General features: G+C 51.8%; 1 protein-coding gene and 1 long non-coding RNA gene across 3 annotated transcripts; one reads left to right on the top strand and one right to left on the bottom strand.

Annotated features, from left to right (window-relative positions):
• Positions 1 to 2,280: 2,280 nt before the first annotated feature.
• On the bottom strand, positions 2,281 to 15,992 carry LOC148221180 (uncharacterized). 2 transcript variants are annotated; one of them, XR_015808508.1, is made up of 4 exons: positions 15,895 to 15,992; positions 9,521 to 9,647; positions 3,725 to 8,147; positions 2,281 to 2,552 (listed from the first exon to the last, which is right to left on the bottom strand). It is a non-coding gene; the product is annotated as an uncharacterized LOC148221180 (long non-coding RNA). The 2 variants fall into 2 exon arrangements; XR_015808507.1 differs by having other exon boundaries at positions 2,281 to 4,236.
• On the top strand, positions 15,531 to 21,234 carry DUS3L (dihydrouridine synthase 3 like). The gene is made up of 13 exons (XM_014887153.2): positions 15,531 to 15,594; positions 15,886 to 16,183; positions 16,588 to 17,439; positions 17,798 to 17,839; positions 17,935 to 18,087; positions 18,179 to 18,295; positions 18,732 to 18,797; positions 18,869 to 18,979; positions 19,499 to 19,595; positions 20,019 to 20,094; positions 20,381 to 20,569; positions 20,649 to 20,777; positions 21,052 to 21,234. Exons 1-13 carry the CDS (start codon positions 15,560 to 15,562, stop codon positions 21,122 to 21,124), a joined length of 2,238 nt encoding a protein of 745 aa, XP_014742639.2. The 5' UTR covers positions 15,531 to 15,559; the 3' UTR covers positions 21,125 to 21,234.
• The last annotated feature ends 255 nt before the right edge of the window (positions 21,235 to 21,489 follow it).

Below are 21,489 nucleotides of genomic sequence, written 5' to 3'. Positions count from 1 at the left end.
GCTCACAAACACCAATTTAATTAAATTTTTTTTTTTTTTATCCAAAATATAAGTCCGAGCTCATATCTGGCATGAAATACTCCAAAGAGAACGTGCAGATCCCAGCCCTGAGCAATGGAATAGGAGTTAATTTCCTTTTAGTCTCTGCACACATGTTCACATATACATAAAATGTAAATACACAGATGTAGTCACACATATTCTTATACAAAGAGAGCACGAGAGCTTCTACAAACCTGCTCACACTCCTTAGATATCCAAAAGTCACCAGGACAGCAGGAATTCATGAGGGGGGGAAAAAAAAAAAAAAATCTCACTTCAGCAATTTTTAGAGCTTCAAGAAGCTCCAAAGGGAAGCCCCTGGTGTTTGCCAGCCCCTCTGGAGAAAAGGGGCGAGGACATCAATCCTCATCTCAATTAGTGCTGGAAAAAATGTCCTGAGTGCTTTTCTGGTGAGGAGCAGCATCCCACAAGTTCTGGGTTGTTTCCTCGGCCATAAATCTGTCAGCACCACCCGATGGATCTGGGATGCTCGGTTTTACTGAGCCGTGCTTAACAGAGATTTTGCTAAGGCCAGACTCGCTTAATCCAAACAGAGAGGTTTTCACTTGCTGCAGACAGAGCTGGGAGCAGATTTCAGCTTCCTGAAGGGGTGAAGGGAAGAGAAAATCAGGCCAGGGTGGAGAGGAGAGGAGATTGAGCTCTGCAGAGGGTACAGCAGGGGGCTGAGCCCTTTTCCATCCCCCTGCCAGCTCAGGGATTGAGGGATGCCAGAGCCAGGGCTGGGAACTCCTCGTGGGGACACGCTGGTGGCAATGCCACCCTGGCCTCCCCAATCCCTGCCCCACAAATCCTCTCCCACTCCAGGGTTGTTTCACACAGCCCCGGGGAGAGCTCTGAGCACGCTCTGCCCCTCAGCTCATTAAGCACATGACATTTCTGGCTGAAAAAAAAAAAAAAAAAAAAATTAAAAAATTTTAAAAATAATAATTCAGGGCTTGTTCCTAACCCTGGGTGGCTTCACTTTCTGCTTTTGCCATTCTTAACGACTCCCAGAGCTGGGATGGCAGGAGAAGGATTGATATCCAGACTGGTTCCTTCAGGGATATTGGGCTGATTTTTTTATTGCAGCCAGGAGTAAAGATTTCTATTTTTCCATGACTAAGGAAAGCATGTTCAGGCTGATAAATACCTGTCAGCAAAAGCCATTAGCTGATGGAGTGAAGTCGAAGGGGAAAATAAAAGACAACAAAGCCCTGCCATTCCCAGTGGAACAGCTCAATGGCCTTTTCTTCCATGCAGGATTTTTAATGGATTTCTTGGAGTGTTTGCTGCTGTTAAATTATGGACCTGCAGAACTTCCTTTTAATGAACCTCATCCTTAGGAATCACAATTAAGGAGCTTCCCAGCAGCAGCTTTTCCTTTTGGTTCTTCCCAGCACCGGGATTGGGATCAGCAGCACGAGGAGCTCTCAGCATCCTGAACAGCACAGGGAGTGGGGCAGGGAGATCCGGGCCAAACATCCCAAAAAACCCCAGAAATCCCAGAAATCCTAGAAATCCTCACCTCCAGCTGTAAGGAACACACTTTGTGCCTCACCTTCCTCCTCTGTAAGATAAAAACCATGACAGGTCTGTCCCAAGCATCACCTGAGTGATGGGAGTCTCTTTAGCTGCTCCCAGGAATTTTAGGGCCAATCCCAAAATCCCCACTCCAAATCGACCACACACCCCTTGGGGTCCGAGAAAAACCTCCCAAACATCACCCCAAAACGGCAAGAACTTGGAAAACAACGCAGTGGGAAAGGCTGTTTGTGATTTCCTCTCGGAGCTGGTTGGTTTTCCAGGCAGTGGAGCAGTTTATGGCAGCCCAGGGACAGGTGGTGGTTTTATCACCCCGAAATAATTGGGGTCAGCAACGCTGCCACGGGAAACGCCGGCTCCACCGTCTCTCCTCCCTGCCTGGCTGGCAGCAGTGAAAAATGTGATTTACCGCAGCAGCAGAGGTTTATATCTAATCCTTGCTTTAATCCCGAAACTTCAGGGTAGCGTGGCTGGGAAGCTGCCTCGACCTGAACCTCGGGAATCGCTCGGGAGCAGCAAAGTCCCAGCAGGGTGGATCCTCCAGGGATGGGGATGAAGCTCCTGCAGGGTCACGGCTGGACCTGGATTCTCTACAGGCACCAGGGAGGAGGAGGAGGATGGGTGCAAAGCTGGACTCCTGTGTGGTCACTGAGCTGAAAAGAGAAAGGACAGCAAAACACACGGAGCTTATTTGGGGAAAAAAGGCCAATTTATTGTACAGCCAGCCCGGGTTTAAAGTGTGTCAGTGCAGCCAGGACAGGACAGGAGCTCATGGGACAATTGGGAAAAACATCCTTGGGACAGCACCTCAGGATGTGTCCCACGGGAAAGACACCAGGGGTTAATGTTGGTGATGAATTCCACTCTGTTTGTCACCGTGTTGTCACCCTGGGAGACTCCTCCCTAACTGAAGCTGCAGTCAGCTTGTCAGCCTGGGAATGGAGCTGAGAGTCAGGAGAAATCCAGGCCTGGAAAGGAATTCCCAAGCTGTGATTCCCCAGCTCTATAAATGTGTGTGTCCACACTCCTGCCTCCCTCCCTCCTTCCCCGACGTGGCTGCAGAGCCGGCACAGCCCAGCCGTGCCACGTTCCGTGAGAAAAGCCAGGATGTCATAAAACCGACAACTAATTGCCCCCAGATGGCTCATTAAAGGCCACAAGAAAATTCTTCCAGGGTCAGGAAAGCACTTGTGGAAAGCACTAGGAGGTCACTGCTGCCAAGCCTGCCCCGGGGCCACAGCTTGGTGACACCTGAGCAGGGAATGGATCCCTGAATTCACAGTGAGGACTCGGAATCAGGAGCAGCTTCCCAGCCAGCAAAGCAGCAGCTCTCTTTGCTTCCTGGCAGGAATCTATTTATTTTCACAGAAAATCACGGACTTTATTGACAGCTTGGGACGTTCCTGGTGATTTTTGCATCGCTGGAAGTTGGGCAGGTATTCCAGAGGTCCAAAACCTCGGTATCTTTCCAACAGCTTCAAATCTCTTTTAATCCTGCTGACACCAAATCCAGGCCTCTCAATATCCCCCACCCCATGATATCAGGCAGGTTTTTTTTTTATTCCTGCTAAACCAGAGGCTGCTGTAACCCCACACTGACCAATATCCCACGGGACAAGGAAATCTTGGAGCTGCTCCTGGAGGCTGCTCCATCTGCAACTCATCCTGTGCCAGAACAGCAGCAGGGAGATAAGGAGTCCCAAAGGTCTCATGGAAAACTCTGACAAGCAAGTTATTTTCAGCTGCTCCTGCTGGACACCTCCCTGCTCCTCGGGATGAGCTGGATTTGGTGTCTCTGGAAGGCAGGAGAAGGGACAGAGCTGTCCCCTTCGAGGGGAGGGCAGTGGGCTCTGATGTCCGTGGGAATGTTTCCACCATGGAAAAATGCTGGATCCCAGAAATCCGGGGGGTTTTGAGCTTTCTGTGCTTTCAGGCACAGACCCCACCCCTGGAAAACACTGCTTTGGACCTGAGGCCTTGGAGAAGGCTCCTAAATATGAGTGGAGAAGTAGAAATCACGAGTGTGTAGGGAATTAGAAGTGTGTGCTTTCACAGGGTTTTAAATTTGGGATTTTTATAGCATAGTAACAGGTAAGGGACAAGATGGAGATTTTTGAGTGTCATCTCTTTCTTTGCTCACCTTTCTTCTTCCTTCTTCTTCACGGTTTTCAGGTAGTAATTTCTGGTTGGTCAGTCAGTGTCACTCTAAGGGTCATGAGAATGTAGTTATTGGGTCAAAAGTATAAATAATATCGATGTTAATTCTCTATTGGGCTGTTTGGCCTTAAAAGACCTGGTGGCAGTTGCCTCTGTGGCCATTTTTCCTCACTTCTAGCAAGGAGCTGGAAGTGCTGTCATACCTTCTGTACTTTCTGATAAGATGTAATAAACACCCAGACCTGAACACGAGAAAAACTGTTTCAACCGTGTTTCTGTTAATCCCGGCTCAGAGTGAAGACAAACGAGACTAATTGGCCACTAATTGGCCACTAATAGGGGGTGCAAAGCCCCTGCCCTGCTGCCCACAGAAAAAGATCCTGAGCTGCTGAGCACCACGGGCTGTGTGCAGCTCCACGTTCCCTCTGGAAAGATTTCAAGTGGTGCAGCGTCCTGGGCTCCATGTGCAGAATGATTTCAGTTCAGATTCTTTGCCTGGGGAAAGGAAAAATGCAGCAGGGAGGAAATTTCAGCTCAGGAGAAATGAAACTCTGGGTGTTGCTCTCCAGAGGGTCTGAGCTCACCCTGCCCACGCTCGGGCTCGGTGGCAGAGCTGTTGTGTCCCCACAGCACCAGGATTTGCTCTGCCTCAACCCAAAGCTTCCCACATCCTCATCCCACATCCTCATCCCACATCCTCATCCCACATCCCCATCCCGCATCCTCATCCCACTCCTTTTTCTGCTCACTCTTTCTGCTCACTTGCTCTCCAACTTTTTCCCACCGGCTCACGGCATCGCTTCTCTTGCTGGGGGCATAAAACGTGACTTGGAAATTCAGTTCAGTGAAAACAACCAGAAGAAAATTCTATCAAAAGCCCCACCCTGGTCCAGGAGCTGGTGGAGGGGAACAGAGCTGGGATGCAGCCAGCACTTGCTCCTCACCACACCCCTGGCGAGATGGGAATCGGGGCAGTTGAGCTTTAGACCTATTTTGGGAAGAGCCCAAGGGAAACCATGACCAAGGCTGATATGGAGAAGTGGACCTGAGGCAAGCTGATGGCATTTACTCGCTGAGATAAGGCCAGGAGGTGCCAGGCAGCACCTCCACAGCTCCCAGAGCAGGTGGGAATGCTCTGAATTCCAGCAGAATATCCTGGGAATTGTGCAGGTGACAGGGACTTTCCTCATGGCTGTGCTGAGCTTGGGGGGGCTGGTGAGAGAGGCTGAGTCCAGGGAAAGGAATTTTAGGGGGCTGAGAAAGAGAAGGATTTGTGAGTGAGGCACTGGGAACGGGATTCCTGGGATATGGGAACTGTGCAGGCAGACAGCTGGGGACAGTGACTGTGATTCATCCTGGATACTCTGGAAGCAGGGAAAGGGCACAGGGAGCCAAGGCAGTTAAGGAAGGATGTAAGAAGGAGAATAAGCAATGGGCCCGAGGCTTTATGAACTATAAACACTGCGATGGAGGAGCTTTGTATTCAAAATAAGCAAAGGCAAATTAAAGGAGGGAATTAGGGGAAGGGAAAGACAGAAGTGAGGAGAGAGAGAGAACGAGCAGAGATCTGTGCCCAGTGCCAGGTGAAGAGAAAGTTGTTCCCAAAAAAAGTTGTTTTTACTGGATCAGAAAAAAAAAAAAAAAAAAAAAGGAGGATGCACCAGGAGCTTGGCAGTATTCAGGGGAAAGGTCATTGTCCTGGGATTGCTGCAGGTGCAGAAAAACCTGCTCCCACAAGACCTGTTCTCCACTCCCTTGGGAACCTCAGCGTTCCGTGGCTTGGAGAAGTTTCCAGGCTGTGAATCCTGATTGCTCCAGCAGCTCCTTCCCCATCCCGAGCCCCCAGCCAGTGACCAACATCTCCCACACATCCCAGTTCCCCTCAGGGAAAAGGAGAGCCCCGAGAGGCTCCTTTGGATGCAGGAGGCACCTGGAGGTCATAGCCGTGGGAAGGGGTTTTAACCCTTTAAATGCAGCAGAAATAAGATGCACAGCTCCATGGGCGTCTGTCATGACAGGAAGAAAGAGCCAAGTTTATTCACAAATACACTTGGTTTTATAGCAGGACTGCAACTCCCAGAACAGAGAAAAGGTGATTGGTTCAGAGAGAAGACACCCCATTGCCAGGGCCTGGGCACACACCACAACAGGGGTTTGATTTTGTTATTAATTCCTTTTAATTTTGACCAAATTATCACCCTGGGAGAAATTCTCCCTTAGCCTTGAGCTGGACCAGCTCATGGGCTGGGAACAGAGCTGAGAAGCTCCAGCCTGGAATATTTTTCAGGCTGTAATTTTCTCTACTTTCTCAATCTGTGTCCCACAGAAGTCTTTGAGGAAGCCTGGGAAAGTTTCATGCAGCCAAGATATCCATCAGGAACACGGCAAAGAGCTGAGTCAGGACAAGTGTCGGATGTTGTGCTTCACTTTCACCCAGCCCAACAGGTTCCATGACCGCTGGGACACATCCCTGTGTCCCTGAGCTGCAGTTCCAGGGCAGCTCCTTCCCCCCAGTCCATCCCCCCAGTGATGGATCTCTATGGATCCACCCCAGCTCTGGAGTTTCTGTCTCCTCTTAATCCCATTCTCAACCCTTTTCCCAAAGTAAGGAGATAAGAGACAGGCTGGAAAGGCTGATAAAAAGGAACTGAACAAATCCATTAATGCTGTTTCTGTGCCAGGAATTACAAATCCCAGCCCTTGGTAATTAGGGTTCTGCCAGCCCTGAGTCCCAGCACAGCAAAACTGAGCAGGGAAGTCAGGCTCACTGAAATGTATCCTGAGAAAAAAAAAAAAAGCAATACCTGCAGGACCAGGACGTTATGGATAAAAATTAATTAATCAGGGTCTCACCTGAACAGTGAAGAATCCCCCTCTCCCCTGCTGCCCACACTGTGGGATCAGCCCAAGTCACCACTGGCTTTCCCAGATTTCCCATATAAAACCCCAAATCAACCCCAAATCACAGGGAAAAATAAAGTCAAATGCAGGATATTTTGTCGAGGTACTGAATCAGAGAGTGAGGAACAACTGACCAGGATAACTGGGACACGTTTTGATTGTGACCTCTGGAAAAAAGTCCCTTGTATAAATGGAGATTAATGGACATTTCAAAAGACAGTTGCTTTAGCTTAACCCCTCCCCTCCATGTTTTCCTTGGGATGGGACCTAAGGGATGCATAAACAATGTAAAAACTAACAAATACTAATAAAATAAATAAATCCAGACACTCATCCAACCAACACCCTCCCTGGAACAGATTCAGATTCTATTTCAATTGACATCTTCTAAAAAACAAAGCCTTTCTCAGGAAAAATAAACCATGGCCACTTCAGAGAAAAACACGGCAAGAACTGCCCAGGATCTCCCAGATTCTGGGAGGCAGAGGCAGAAAAAACAGGTCAGGAACAGAGCACTGAGCACAATATCAGAGAGTCCCTGGTTTCCCCTAAATCCAGGGATTTTCTGCTTTTTTGGGGAAATTTTTGAGCAAATTTTCTGCTTTTTCAGCAGATTTTTTCGGATTCCTGATATTTGTTGGGATTTTCCAGCCCATCCTGGAGGTTGTTGGTTCTTCTCCCTCCTGGAAGTGATGACAAGGTGCTCAGTCTTCCTGGAGCTGCCCAAAGGCTCGTTAGGAAATGGCCCTAATTAAGTTTGATGGATGGGGACTGGGGATTATTCCTAATCTCCCTGCAGCAGCCAGAGCAGAAAGGATATTTCACACAAGAATTCAACTGCAACTTGCACAGCACTGACTCCACAGACCCAGAACTTGATCCCAAGGTTTCAAATCCCGAGGGAAAAGCCACAAAATGAGGAGAGGTGGATTTGGATCCCATGGATAGTCCCTCCCTGGAGTCAGCCTTGCTGTGAGGTGGTTTGTTGGATAAAAATAATTGGGTTTATAAAGGTACATAACAGGCCTCAATCACAAAACCGAGTTCAAAATTTCAAGTCCGGTGAACGTTAAAGGATTTTCCCCCCCCCTCCAAAAATATAAGATGTTGTTTTGTTTTTCTGTATTTCCTTCCCTCCTGCTCTGATGTGGGAGGGAATATTCCACACAGGAGGCTATTTGAACATCCAAGCCCTTCCTTGGGCATTTTAGCCTTTCCACGTGGGCATGAAACTGCAAAATAATGGAAGAAATCGACAGAGAAAACACATAAACCAGAAAAAAAACCCAAAAAAAACTCCAGGTCTCTGCATTTCCAGTCTGAGTTCAAGCTGAAATCAAACAATTTCTCCAAATGTTCTGTACATGGATCTGCCTTGATGACCTGGAGATCACCCAGCAGCAGAAATCTGGGCTTTGGATGTCACAGCAGAAGAGAATAGTTGGGATAATTCACACACAGGCTTGCTCAGACCAAGCAACACCTGGGAAAGAAATGTTCCTGACCTGGGAAAGGGGGGGGGAAAAAAAAAAAAAATTGGGATGAGCCAGATCAGCTCATCAAACCGGTTTTGTGCAACCACAATCACAAACAATTGCATCAGTGCAAAAGGGGAGAATGATGTGGGGCAGTGGGGGCAGCTGGTGGGGAAAACACAGATACAGGCAGAAAATAAAGATATAGAAAATACAGACACAGGCAGAAAACACTGATACAGGCAGAAAATAAAGATATGGGAACTACAGATACAGGCAGGAAATAAAGATAGATGCAGAAAATAAAGATAGAAACTACAGATACAGGCAGGAAATACAGATAGATGCAGAAAATACAGATAGATGCATATAGAAAACACAGATACATGTAGAAAATACAGGCAGAAAATACAGATATACGCAGAAAATACAGATACAGGTAGAAAATACAGGCAGAAAACAGAGATGCATGCAGAAAATAAAGATACAGGCAGAAAATACAGGCAGCAAACACAGCTATATCCGAGGAAAAGGATGCTTTAAGCAGCCCAGGGAGCAGCGGGGATGTGCAGAGCACTCCTCGCCCAGATTGCAGCCAGGACAATCCCTTCTGCTTTAGCTCTCCCACTGCGGCTGAGCCGGGAGCAAATCCCGGCGGGCTGAGCTGGTCCCTGCCCAGGTGAGCTCGGATCCCACCTGAACCATCCCTGGCGAGCTGGGACAGCACCCTGGGCCACCCCAGCACCTCCGCGGGCTCACATCCCCCTCTCGTGGCAAACACTCGGCTCCCTGACCCCGCTGCAAAGGTTTTTTTTTTTGTTGTTGTTGTTTTTTTTTCCCCCAGAGCTGGATCCCTGCTCTCTCTGCATTCCCAGGGCTCTTTCCAGCGGCTCCGCTGATGAAATATGTGAATATTGATGATCTGCAGGGATGCAGCAGCGAAAGCAGCTGAGGGGAGAGGCTCTCAGAACTCGAGAAACCTCTGGGGCAGGGAAAAGACAGGGAACAGGGAGATTTTGTGGGGGGAAAGCAGCTCAAGCTGTTCAATCATGGTTAGGTTCAATCAAGATCCTACGTTTGGGCATCCCGGTCCTTAAAATGAAAGCTTTGGGAAAGCTGTCGCCTGTTTTTAGAGCTCAGTGGTTCTGTGGAGCAGCAGTTTGACAGCCCTGCATGGATCCATCATGGAATATCCTGAGTGGGGAAGGATCCGTGGGATCAGAGTCCAGCTCCTGGCTCTGCACAGACCCCAAAAATTCCCCTCCTTGTGCCTGGGAGCGTTGTCCAAAGGCTCCTGGAGCTCTGGCAGGGCTGTGTTGCCATCCCTACAGATGAAAACGAGCACAGGCAGCTCTGGCTGCCCTTCCCTGACCCAGTTTAGGGTGTTTTTTGGGGACACAGACCTGTTGGAGCAAGTCCAGAGGAGGATTAGAGGGATGGAGCATTCTCTCCTACAAGGAAAGGCTGGGAGAGTTGGGATTGCTCAGCCTGGAGAAGCTTTGGGGTGACCTCATTGTGGCCTTCCAGCACCTGAAGGGAACAAGAAAAAACATGGAAATACACTTTGGAAAAGGGCCTGGAGCGACAGGACAATTTGGGATGTGGAATTTGTCCTCTGCTCTGCTGGGAGCAAGAAAACCCCTGTGGGATGATGACCTAGAGCTCCCACATCCTCACACACCACTAATCACTGCTCCTTCCCAAAAACCCCCCCAGAGGGGACAGAAACCCCGGTCCTCAATCAAATCAGCACCTCCAGGAATTCTGGAGGAATTCAGTGGGCTTGAGACATTTCCTCTCTGTCAAACGCTGCTGGAAGGAGCCGGGATTGAGCAGGGGGAGGGAGCCCGTGCACCCACACACAGAGATGTAATCTCATGTCAGAATTAAGCCAGCCTAGAGAGCAAGTGCATTAGACCCTGCTGAGAAGGGATCTGGGGACACAGAGGGAGAAAGGGCTGGGGAGGGACTTTTCCAGCTCAGGAAGGGGAATGAGGAGGCTGCAGTGAATCTCCAGGACACAAAGTCCTGCTGGAGCTGCTCACATCCCAGCTCTGAGGCTCAGCCAAAGCCTCTTCGCTTCCCCAGCACTTCCCACACCCCAGGCACAGCCAAGGTCTGCTTGGAAAAAGGAAAAAGCTGCTCCTCCACCCTCTGAGAGCCCCAGCAGAGCCAGGGGGGGATGGTTTGTGCTGCATGAACACCCCAAAGATCCCCCAGGATCTTTTTCAGGGCTGATAAACCCGAGCTGGGTTTTGTGCCAGGTGACATCTCCACCTCCTTCCTTGCCTCTTTTCCCACGGATTTGCACGGAACCATGCCCACAGGACAGGGACAGCTGCCCCTTTTTTTGTCACGAGGGGGCTGAGTTGGGCTTGAAGCGACAGATCCTGGCCGAGCTGATGCTCTGAATGCAGGTCAGTGCACACAGCACAATCCCCTGGGGCTCCAGGAGCAGCCCAGAGGGGCACAGCTACCCAGGACACAAATTAAACCACCTGGACACGAATCCCAAAGGAAAAAGGGGGCACCCCCCCCCCCCCCAAGCAATGTCACAGCCCCAGGAGTGTCTCTCACTCCAGGCAGCGGAGGGCAAATCCTCAAGATCCATTTTTCAGGATCTTTTAAGGGTGAGTCTTCCAGAACAAAGACAGGATGGAAAACTGGCCCAGCCTCATCCAGGGGGAAATTTGGGATGGTTCTCATTTTGCCAAAGCCTCTTCAGCTGCTGCAGCACGGGCTGCTCCAAGTTTAGATGACATTGCAGCAGTTCTCTGCACCTCTTAGTCAGGAGGAGGAAGAAAAAAGCCATCTACACTTAGTCTGCAAAAATCCGGTGTTAGGGAGGGCTCTGGATAAAAATAGCACCCAGGTTTGTTTTGTTTTTTTTGTTTTTTTTTTTTTTTCCCACAGAGCTAAATTAAAATGTGGCGAGGTTTATTTAATTTATTTCTTGTGATTCTGCTCAGGTGAGACCTCACCTGCAGAGCTGCCCCAGCCCTGGGCTCAGCACAGGGAGGACGTGGAGGAGACACCAGGATGATCAGAGGGATGGAGCAGCTCTGCTGGGAGGAAAGGATGGGAAAATTTGGATTGTCCAGCTTCTAAAAGCTCCAGGGTCACCTAATTGTGACTTTCCAGTGCCTGAAAGAACCACAAGAAATGTGGAGAGAGATTCTGGACAAGGGATGGAGGGGACAGGACACAGGGAATGGCTTCCCACTGCCACAGGGCAGGGTTGGGTGGGATACTGGGATGGAATTCCCAGAGCAGCTGTGGGTGCCCCTGGATCCCTGGAAGTGTCCAAAGCCAGGCTGGAGCCACCTGGGATGGTGGAAGGTGTCCCTGCCCAGGGCACCACAAGGCTCCATCCACCTGTAGGGCACCCCAGAAAACACCTGGAATGAACAGGAATGCAGGGCAGGGATCAAACTTATTCATCAATAATAGGAAAAATGCCCAAAATAGCAGTTTTGGAAGGTCCCAAAGCTACTTGAGAAGCCAGGCCAGATTTGACAAATAGCTCCAGCCAAAGTGGAGAAAATAATTAGAAAAACATTGAAATGTGTCATTTTTTTAGTCGTTCTTTTTTTTTTTTTTTTTTTTTTTTAACTGAAACATTTTACTTCGGAAATGATGAAACATTTTAGTCCCAGCAGGATCTTGGAGCCTTTGTCCCAGCGAAACAGGAATGTTTATTCGGTTTGTCACTGACTGACTGAGTTAAATGTCAGGAGGAAATTTCAGTGTTGCTTTCTCGCGCAAAAATAAAAATTAAAAATGCACGCAGGATTTTATCTGGTGGCACACAGGGCATTAGAAGAGGCCAGATAAAGGGTTGAAGGCAAGCACCTTTCCTGTCCAGATCCTCAACCCCCCTAATTCCCAACAGGCTGAGCCATGAGGGATTAGGCAACCTGCACGGAAAAGGGCTGGGGTGACCTCAGGTGACAGCAGAGGCCAGAAGAGAAGGTTCCATTTGGGAACCTCCCATGGAACTTCCCCAAAAACAGCCCTGGGAACAGCAGGCTTGAGGGTGATGAAGGCTGAGAGGGACAAAAGCTGCTGAGTGATGCCCCCCCAAGAGCCACCAGAATGGAGAATTGGGACTTTCCCCCTGCTCCCATGCCCAGGGCACTGGGAAAAGCCACATCCTGCCTCTTCCATCAGCACAGCAGCCTCTGCCAAGGAATCCGCCTCTCCCAGGAGTGGGGCCTTGGGTTGCCTCTAACTTTAGGGTCTGATGAAAAGGCTTGGGGTCTCCTCCAAGCTTTCCCAACACAGGGCTGAGTGCCACAGCCAAGAGCCCCGGGATCTCACAGTGTTCCCAGCACTCCCACGTGAGCCCAGATGTCCCGTGCTTTCCCTGCCTTTCCTTTTCTGTGCCTTTCCCTGTTCCAGGCCTTTCCCTGCTCCCTGCTTTTCCCTTTCCTGTGCCTTTCCCCGCTCCTTCCCTTTCCTTGCTCCCTACCTTTCCCTTCCTTTCCCTGCCTTTCCCTGCCCACACATCACGGCCACACCACCAACCCAAGTCCCTGTCACCACGGATAATTATCCCAGCTCTGGGAAGGAGCACTGCCAGTGATCTGACACCCACAACAGGCCCCAAGCTCCAGCCCCGCTGAGAGCTCATCCCAAATCCAGGGGCCTTGCCCAGATCATGACCTTTAGCTCCTCCAAATGCTCAGTCAGCTCTGGAACCAGCCAGGAGGGACCTGCAGCAGGGAAGAGCTTTCCAAACTCCATGACACAAAGCCTGGAGCTGCTGTTTCCAAGCTTTGGAGGTGCACACCCCAATCCCAAATTGTCCCAGCACAGGTTTGCTTGGAGCAGACAGAGCTTGGTGTGAGGCACAGCGTGTCCAGATGGAGAGGATGGAGCTGGTGATTACAGCAGGGAGGGAATTGGGAGCTGGGACGTGAAACCAGAGAGGGGAAACGTTTAAAGCTTTAATCTTGGAAACAGCTTCCTGATAGGAGATTTATGAGCAATGGGAATAGTCTCCTTTGCAGAAGGCTGGAAGCTGTGCTGCTGAAAAGAGACCGGATAAAAGGGGAGACAACACATGAGGAATGGGTTTGGTTTGAGCAGAAGACAGGACCCAGAGGTTCCCTCCCAGCTCCAGCCACCTTCCCACACACCCAACCCCACACCTGGGACATCCACCCCCCTGGCACCAGCCACAGCATTCAGCACAGCTCCAGATGAGTGTCACCAGCACAAATCTCTCTCCCCATGGCAGCTGCTCCAGAGTCTCATTTTTTGGCTAATTCCTGGCGTGGTAGCCAGACCCCGGGGCTTGACACATCCGACTTTTGTGTGGGAGCCTGTGGAAGGGGCAGGTTCATTAATATGTGTTTAACTTGGACCTTGAAGGAGCTGAACTTTTCCTGACTTAGCTCTCCCTGTATCTATATCCCACTTTCCTGTAATCAACCTTTCCCTTTTTCCTGCCTTGGCCTTTCCCAGTGAGTTCGTGGGTATTGGTTTTCTCTGGAGCTGCTTTAGTGCTGCTGGAGGATGTGGGAGTGACAGCTCTGGCCTTCCAAGCTCTGTATTCACCCTACATTTATCCAGCTCCTCATTCCCCTGGCTCTTCTTCCAACCTCAGCATGACCTGAAAGGGTGAAAAAATGAAGGAGACCAGAGCCAGCACCTCTCCAAACCCAGCAGAGAGTCATGGAATGGTTCGGGTTGGAAGAGACCTCAAAGCTCACCCCTGAATGGCCAAGGACATCTTCCACTAAACCAGGTTGCTCCAAGCCCTGTCCAGCCTGGGAAAGGCTTTGTTGGGAAGCTCATCCAAGGCTCAGCCTCGTAAAACTGCCGAGCCAGAGCCCTGAGCAGGGATTAGATGCTGAAGCCTGACCTCAGCCGGGTGCAGCCAGCCCAAAGCGCTCTGACTTCGGGACTACTGCCCCACAAAAACAGCAGTGAAATCACTTCATTCATCCCCAGAGCCTCGTTTCCTCCCTTCCTTCCTTCCCCTGGCCAAGCTGAAGCTTAAAATAGTATTTTGCATCCCTCATATTTCATTCCAGAGCTAATTAACACCCAATCAGCCCAAAGCTCTTCCCACAGCAGCCTGGCCCCGTGGTGCAACCTGCTCATCCTTGGCAGCAGCAGGAGCACCCAGCGGGCTCCCAGCTCCTCCCAAAAGCTGTTTCTGAGGGAGCACCTGGAAAGAACCGAGCTAAAACAGGAAAACACCGGAATTCAAGCCCCATGTGCAGTTTTACCTCCACCCCACGTGCACATATGCACATACAACTTTGCATAAACAATGTCAACGTTGTGGTTAACCCCCCCAACACCATGAGCAGTCACTCTTCCAGCTCCTAAATTAGGATAAAACCCACGAGTGAAGCTGTCTCCTCGTGGGTACCTCCACAGAGCAGGGCTGACCCTATGTCCAGCCTCATGGATGGTTTTAACCCAGCTAAAAAAAAAAAAAAAACCCTCCTTGGATTCAGCGCAGGGTGTGGGATGGGAAAGATGGAGCCCAGATCTTGCTTCACTTGGATTTCACAGCCTTTTTTCACCCTCTCAACACCCCAGGCCAAGCGTGAGTCAAAACGGGGCTGTGAGGATGATGGAGCTGGAAAAGAAACGTCACCCATGAGACATCAGCCCCCTCACAGCATCTTTCCTGCTCACACACGTCAGGCTCGGAGGATCACGGAGGGGCTGTGGACCAGGAGACGGTGTAAAGACTGGCACAAGCACAGGGAACTCGTGGCAGCTACAGGGGAGGGAGGAGAGGTCAAACACACCACGCTTGACGTTGTTTATTTGGTTTTCAGCCCAAACTTCCACCCACGGACCAAAGGCAAGGGCAGCCTGAACATTGCAGGCAGCTCGTGAGCAAGAGCTGGTTCATCCCTTCAGAGCTGTGTAGTCCTTGAATTTACTGCTTTAAAATAACAAGAAACCATATCGAGTATGGCACATCTCTGCAGAGCCCCATCCTGTCCCCTGATAGCCGTGAGGAGGCAGGAGAGCCATACCCACCCCCCAAAACAGGGAACTGCTGAAGGAAAGGCGAAGTGGCACTTTGTGTGTCTGGCTGACAGGATGCTGTTCAGTCCTAAGTGATCTCAGGGATCTCTGTCCTTCCCTCAGGAGCCAGGCCGGGGGCAGCAGCGGTGACCCCCTCACACCCAGGTGTCCCCACAGAGAAGCCTTAAGGAGCCGCCACAAGGGACGGCACCTCTCTCGCTACAAGGGCTGCACAACGAGCTTCTATCCCTGCTTGGGCAAGCCTGACACGCATGAGGGGCTGTGGGCAGCTCCGAAACTTGCACCGGAGAGCACAACAAACACTGCGCACTCGGTCGCGGCTCCTGCCGCTCTGAGGGGGCCGCGCTGCCCGCGGGTCTTTTTATACCTCCCGGTCACGTGGTCCCCGCCCCGCCGCTGACGTTATCGCCGCGCGCGGCAGCATGGCGGCGCCCGGCGTGGCGCCGGTTCGAGCCCGGTGAGTGCGGGATTGGGGCCTCGGTACTGCCCGGCCCCTCCTGAACACCCCCCCGGACGTGTCCGACCCCTCCATAACCCCCGCAGTACCTGCCCGGTCCCTTCATAAACTCCCCGGTACGTTCCCAGTCTTTCCATATCCCCCTCCAAGTACATTCCCGACTTTTCCGTGATTCCCCAGTACGTGCCTGGTCTCTCCATAATCCTCCCAGTATATTCCTGATCTCTCCATATCCCCCCAGTCCATGCCCTGCCCCCCGTAACATCCCTTCCTGACCCCCTTTCCCCGCAGGTTCCTCACCTCCAAGGAGCAGTTCCACGCCTACCTGCGGGCAGGGGGCGAGGAGGAGGAGGAGGAGGAAAAAGAGGAGAAGGAGGAAGAGGAGCAGGTCAGCAACGCCCAGAGTGAACCCCCAGCCAAGAGAGTGAAGGCAGAGGAGCTCGGCCAGGATGGGGAGAGCCAAGGGAATGCTGGAGAGGAGGAGAAGGAGCGCCCGGAGAAGAAGAGAGCCCGGGGGCAGAACAAGAGCCGCCCGTGCATGAAACCCAACTGCTACGAGAGGAGCAGGCTGTGCCCCTCGGTGACACAGGTGTGACACAGGGCCCTGCTCTGGCTGGGTTAGGTGGCATTTTGGGAAGGAATTCTTCCCTGGGAGGGTGGGAAAGCCCTGACACAGGTGCCCAGAACAGCTGTGTAAATAATAAAGTATCCAAGCTTGGGACAGTGGAAGGTGTCCCTGCAGGTGGGACTGGATGGGATTTATGGTCCTTCCCAACCCAAACCAGTCTGGAATTCCATAAAATCCAGCGGGGAGAGGGTGACATGGGATGAGCTATTACGAGTGAAGCCTCCCCTTCCCTCCAGCGTGTCCATCCCTGCTCACCTGCAGCACATCCCTGTGAGGGAGCATCCCCACCTTCCCCTGGTGATCTCAGGTGCTCTGAGGGCCGTGCTGCTCCATGCCCAGCTCCTCCTGCTCCGTGTTGTCCCCAGGGCTGTGGCGGGCAGTGTCACTTCGGGCCACGCTGCCGCTTCCTCCATGACGTGTCCGAGTACCTGGCGGCCAAGCCGGCGGACCTGGGCCAGCGCTGCGTCCTCTTCGACACCTTCGGCCGCTGCCCCTACGGTGTCACGTGTCGTTTTGGCCAGTCCCACCTCGGTGATGGCCACCAGAACCTGGTGAACGCCGCCCTGGCCCAGCAGTGGGAAGGGAAGCTGCTGGTGAGGAACAGCCTCTCCAAGGAGCTCCAGCAGCAGCTGCGCAAGAGGAAGTTCAGCTTCCACAAGGCCGAGGAGTTTCTCCGTGGGCTCCGTGGTGGGAAGGGAGGCAAAGCCATGGGGGGCTCCACGGAGGTGTCCAACTGCACTGCACCCCAGGAGGGCCTGGGAGAACTGCAGGAGCAGGGAGAAGATCCCAAACCTGAAGCCCTGCAGAGCTCCCAAGGGGCTGAGGGTGATCCCAAACCTGAGGCCCTGCAGAGCTCCTCAGGGGCTGAGGGTGATCCCAAACCTGATGCCCTGCAGAGCTCCCAAGGGGCTGAGGGTGATCCCAAACCTGAGGCCCTGCAGAGCTCCCAGGGGGCTGAGGGTGATCCCAAACCTGATGCCCTGCAGAGCTCCCAAGGGGCTGAGGGTGATCCCAAACCTGATGCCCTGCAGAGTTCCCAGGGGGCTGAGGGTGATCCCAAACCTGATGCCCTGCCAAATTCCCGAGGTGCTGAGGGTGATCCCAAACCTGAAGCCCTACAGGGCTCCCAGGGGGCTGGGGGTCCTCCCTCCATCCCAACCCTGGGCCCACTGACAGATGAAGACATCACGAAGCTGCGGCCGTGTGAGAAGAAGAAGGTGAGAGTCCCTTGTGTCCTGATCCCATGGTGGAGATTGTGCATGGAAAGATGGGAGAGAAACCCCTTGGAGAGCCTTTAGCTGGGGGAGGCAGGCAGAGCATTGCTTACATATGGAAGGAATTCCCCTCTGTGAGGGTGGAGAGGGGCTGGGATGGAATTCCCAGAAAAGCTGTGGCTGCCTCATCCCTGGAAGTGTCCCAAGGCCAGGCTGGAGCACCCTGGGATTGTGGAAGGTCTCGCTGCCCATGCAGGGCATGGAATTGGATCCTTAAGATCCTTTCCAAGCCAAACCATTCTGAGATTCCATAAAAACCACTGCAGCTCTTCTAACCTGAGCCTCCATCCCTGTTTTCCAGCTGGAAATCCAAGGCAAGCTCTACCTGGCTCCACTGACCACGGTAGGTTGATAACTCCAACCTTGTGCCAAAGTTCCCTGCGGTCACAGTTGGAACAGAGCAGATGTGACAATCCCTGTCCCTGCTGTGCCTGGCAGTGTGGAAACCTCCCTTTCCGACGGATCTGCAAACGTTTTGGAGCAGATGTGACCTGTGGGGAGATGGCTGTGTGCACCAACCTGCTCCAGGGCCAGTCCTCCGAGTGGGCTCTGCTCAAACGCCACCACACCGAGGACATCTTCGGGGTGCAGGTGAGTGTCACCACCCCATAACCCACCAAAAATTCACTTTCCAGGGGGAAAGCTGCCTCTGGAGCTCAGGGAAGCTGTTTCCCTTTGGCAGCTGGAGGGAGCCTTTCCAGACACCATGACCAAGTGTGCAGAGCTCCTGAACAGGACAATCAACGTGGATTTTGTTGACATCAACGTCGGGTGTCCCATTGACCTGGTCTACAAGAAGGTGAGAAGTTCTGTGATTCTGTGTTTTCCTTCCATGAATCCTTGTCTTCTCCCTCATCTGCTGCCAGGGGGATCAGACTGGAAAGGGCTGAGCAGAGCTGGAAAGGATTGAGGATTTTGGAGTGATGTTTGGGTATTTGTGAACCAAAACAAGAAGTGGCTCTCCCCAGGGGATGCACCTTTTCCAGTCTGATCCAGAGCTCCCAGTTCATTTATGGGCAGTGGATCTCAATGAGAAGGGGAATAAGCTGCTCAAGGAGCAGGGAATGGTTAGCAGGATTTGGGAGGGAAAAGCACTCTGGAGTTTGTTTTTTTTTTTTTTTTGGTTGAAAGATCCACTTTGTCCAAACTTTGAGATGCTCCAGGCTTAACCTGAGCAGCTCCATGGGCTGTCCACTGTGAGGAAAGTCCTGAGTGTGCTCTGTTGTGTCCCTCAGGGAGGAGGCTGTGCTCTGATGACTCGCTCCAACAAGTTCGAGCAGATCGTCCGTGGGATGAACTCGGTGAGTTGGAGCACCTGGAGCTGAGCTGATGGAGCCCAGTCCTGCCTGGCTTCATCTTCCCACCTCTGCAGGTGCTGGATGTCCCACTGACAGTGAAGATCCGCACTGGGGTGCAGGAAAAGGTTAATGTGGCTCACAAAATCATCCCCAGGATCCGGGAGTGGGGAGCGTCCATGGTCACGGTACGGGGACAGATGGGTGGGGTTGGTGGCTGGGGAATTCTGCCTGGGATATCACATGGGGGTGGCCTTCCTCTGCCTTTTAGTGTCCTCTGCTAAAATAAGAGGAAAATTCATGTGCAGAGGGTGTTTTCCTACCTGCTCCTGAGCCTTGGGTCCAGGTTTCCCCCAGTCAGGAGTGAGGAATGTGGGATCAGCTCTTTGTGTGGGGATTAATTCTGGCCCACGCTGCATTTCCTGGGGAGAGCCACTTCTTGCTCTGGCTCACAAATACCCAAGCATCACCCCAAAAACCTCCAGCCCTTTCAGCTCTGCTCAGCCTGCTGTCAGCACCCCTGGCTATAAATCCAGAGGTAGATCCCAAGGCATATCTCACCCTGTCAGCACCCATAGATCCCAAGATCGATGCCAAGGGTGATCCCAAGGCCCCCTCCCAAGGCTCCCTCCGCCGTTGCAGTGTCGCTGTGCCCTGTCCCCCACCCCTACCTGCCCAGCCAGGTGTCCCTGGGTGTGTCTCCACAGCTGCACGGCAGGTCCCGGGAGCAGAGGTACACGCGCAGCGCAGACTGGGGATACATCGCCGAGTGCGCCCGCATCGCCAGCCCCATGCCTCTCTTCGGTACGTGGGGCTCCCTCTGGCACTCGTTTCACCTCAAATTCCTTCAAAAATAGAGGGGGGAAAAAATGTTCACAAGGGTGGTCAGCATGGGGAGGAGGTTGGAGCATCCCTGGTGGTGCTGGTGTGCCGGAGGGGAAGGATATGAATCACTTGGGTTTAAAGGTGTTTTCTTTTAAGAAATCTCTAAACCTTCAGGGAAACGAGCTGAGGGTGAAGGAGAAGAGAGGAGAAGGCTCCTTTTTTCCCTTGTAAGGGAACATCCATCAGAAACATCCCTGGGAATCCAAACCAGGAGCCTCTTTGGACCATCTGGCTCTTGGACATTGTGTCCATTTGGAATTTTATCCCATGCCTGGATTAGCTCACTTTGACTTGTCCTCACGGATCACTTTGACCTCTGGCTTCTCCCTCCTTTCTGGGCAGGAAATGGGGATATTTTGTCCTATGAAGATGCAAATCGAGCCATGCAGATGGGAGTTTCTGGAATCATGATTGCAAGGCAAGTGTCTGTGTTTCCCTTCACTCCTGAGCTCTGGTGGTTCAAGAGAAAAAAAAAAAAAAAGAGATTAAAAAAATCCCTAAACAAACCCAAAGCGTGGAATTTCCTCTCAGTGAAACCACTCTGAAAATTGGTAAAATCAATTTGCATCAGTTGGAACTTCTTGTTGGAATGGAAAAGGAGATTTAAAACAGAATTGGCTGGGAAATCAGTGCTGGAAAGTGTCTCAAATCTTCAGGAGCTCAGTGATGGCAATAAGAATCTCTTTTCTTTTGTTTGGCTGTAGAGGGGCACTCATCAAACCCTGGCTTTTCACGGAAATCAAGGAGCAGAGACACTGGGATATCTCCTCCAGCGAGAGATTTGACATCCTCAAGGACTTCACCAACTATGGCCTCGAGCACTGGGGCTCAGACACTCAGGGAGTGGAGAAAACCAGGAAATTCCTGCTGGAATGGCTCTCCTTCCTGTGCAGGTAATGCTGCCCAGCCAGGAGGGTCTTTAAACAATCATTAATGAATCCCTAACCCTCACTGCTTTTTATTTTATTCCAGGTACATTCCTGTTGGATTATTGGAACATCTACCTCAGAGAATCAACGAGAGGCCGCCCTATTACCTGGGCAGGGACTACCTGGAGACCCTCATGGCCAGCCAAAACGTGGATGATTGGATCAAAATAAGGTAATGAAGCATCAAATCTCATTTAAATCTAAAAAGGAACCTGGCAGAGCTCCTGTAGAGCCACGGGGTCGTGTGACAAGCTGGGGACTGAACACTGACCCCTCCTTGGGTTTGGTTTTGTTGTTGTTTTTCTTCCCTGGCAGTGTCCAAGGCCAGGCTGGACAGGGCTTGGAGCAACCTGGGATAGTGGGAGGTGTCCCTGCCCATGGCTGGGGTGGCACTGGATGTGTTTTAAGGTCTCTGAGTTAATTCTAGAATTGATTCTTTCTCCCAGTGAGCTGCTCCTGGGCCCCGTGCCACCCGGCTTCACCTTCCTGCCAAAACACAAGGCCAATTCCTACAGATAGGGCTGGCCAGGCCCTGTCCTGCAGCATCAGGAGGAGTTTGGATGGGCTGGGAGGAGGAGCAGGGCTCCTCGGCTGCACTGGCAGCTGGAATAAAGCTGATGTTTTTAGAAGCTGGTGAGTTTTTTTTGCCTTCCTGCCCCACATGAATCTTGGCAGACAAACACCTCTTAGTTGAGGGGATCTTTGGCTCCAGTTCACAGCCAGAGCTGTCCCAGCTCTGCCCCACATCGCTGAGAAAATTCCAAGGATGTCCTTGGGAGTGACAAACTCCCAGGACCAGGAGCAGCAATGTCTCCCACAACCAAGGTGACACACAGCTGATGTTCAAGCTCCAAAGAGAAGCTTCTCAAAGAATTCTGAAAGCT

Source organism: Sturnus vulgaris, chromosome 26 (assembly GCF_052056855.1).
Source record: "Sturnus vulgaris isolate bStuVul1 chromosome 26, bStuVul1.hap1, whole genome shotgun sequence".
Taxonomy (NCBI): Eukaryota; Metazoa; Chordata; class Aves; order Passeriformes; family Sturnidae; genus Sturnus; species Sturnus vulgaris.
This window is presented reverse-complemented; position numbering and strand designations above follow the sequence as displayed.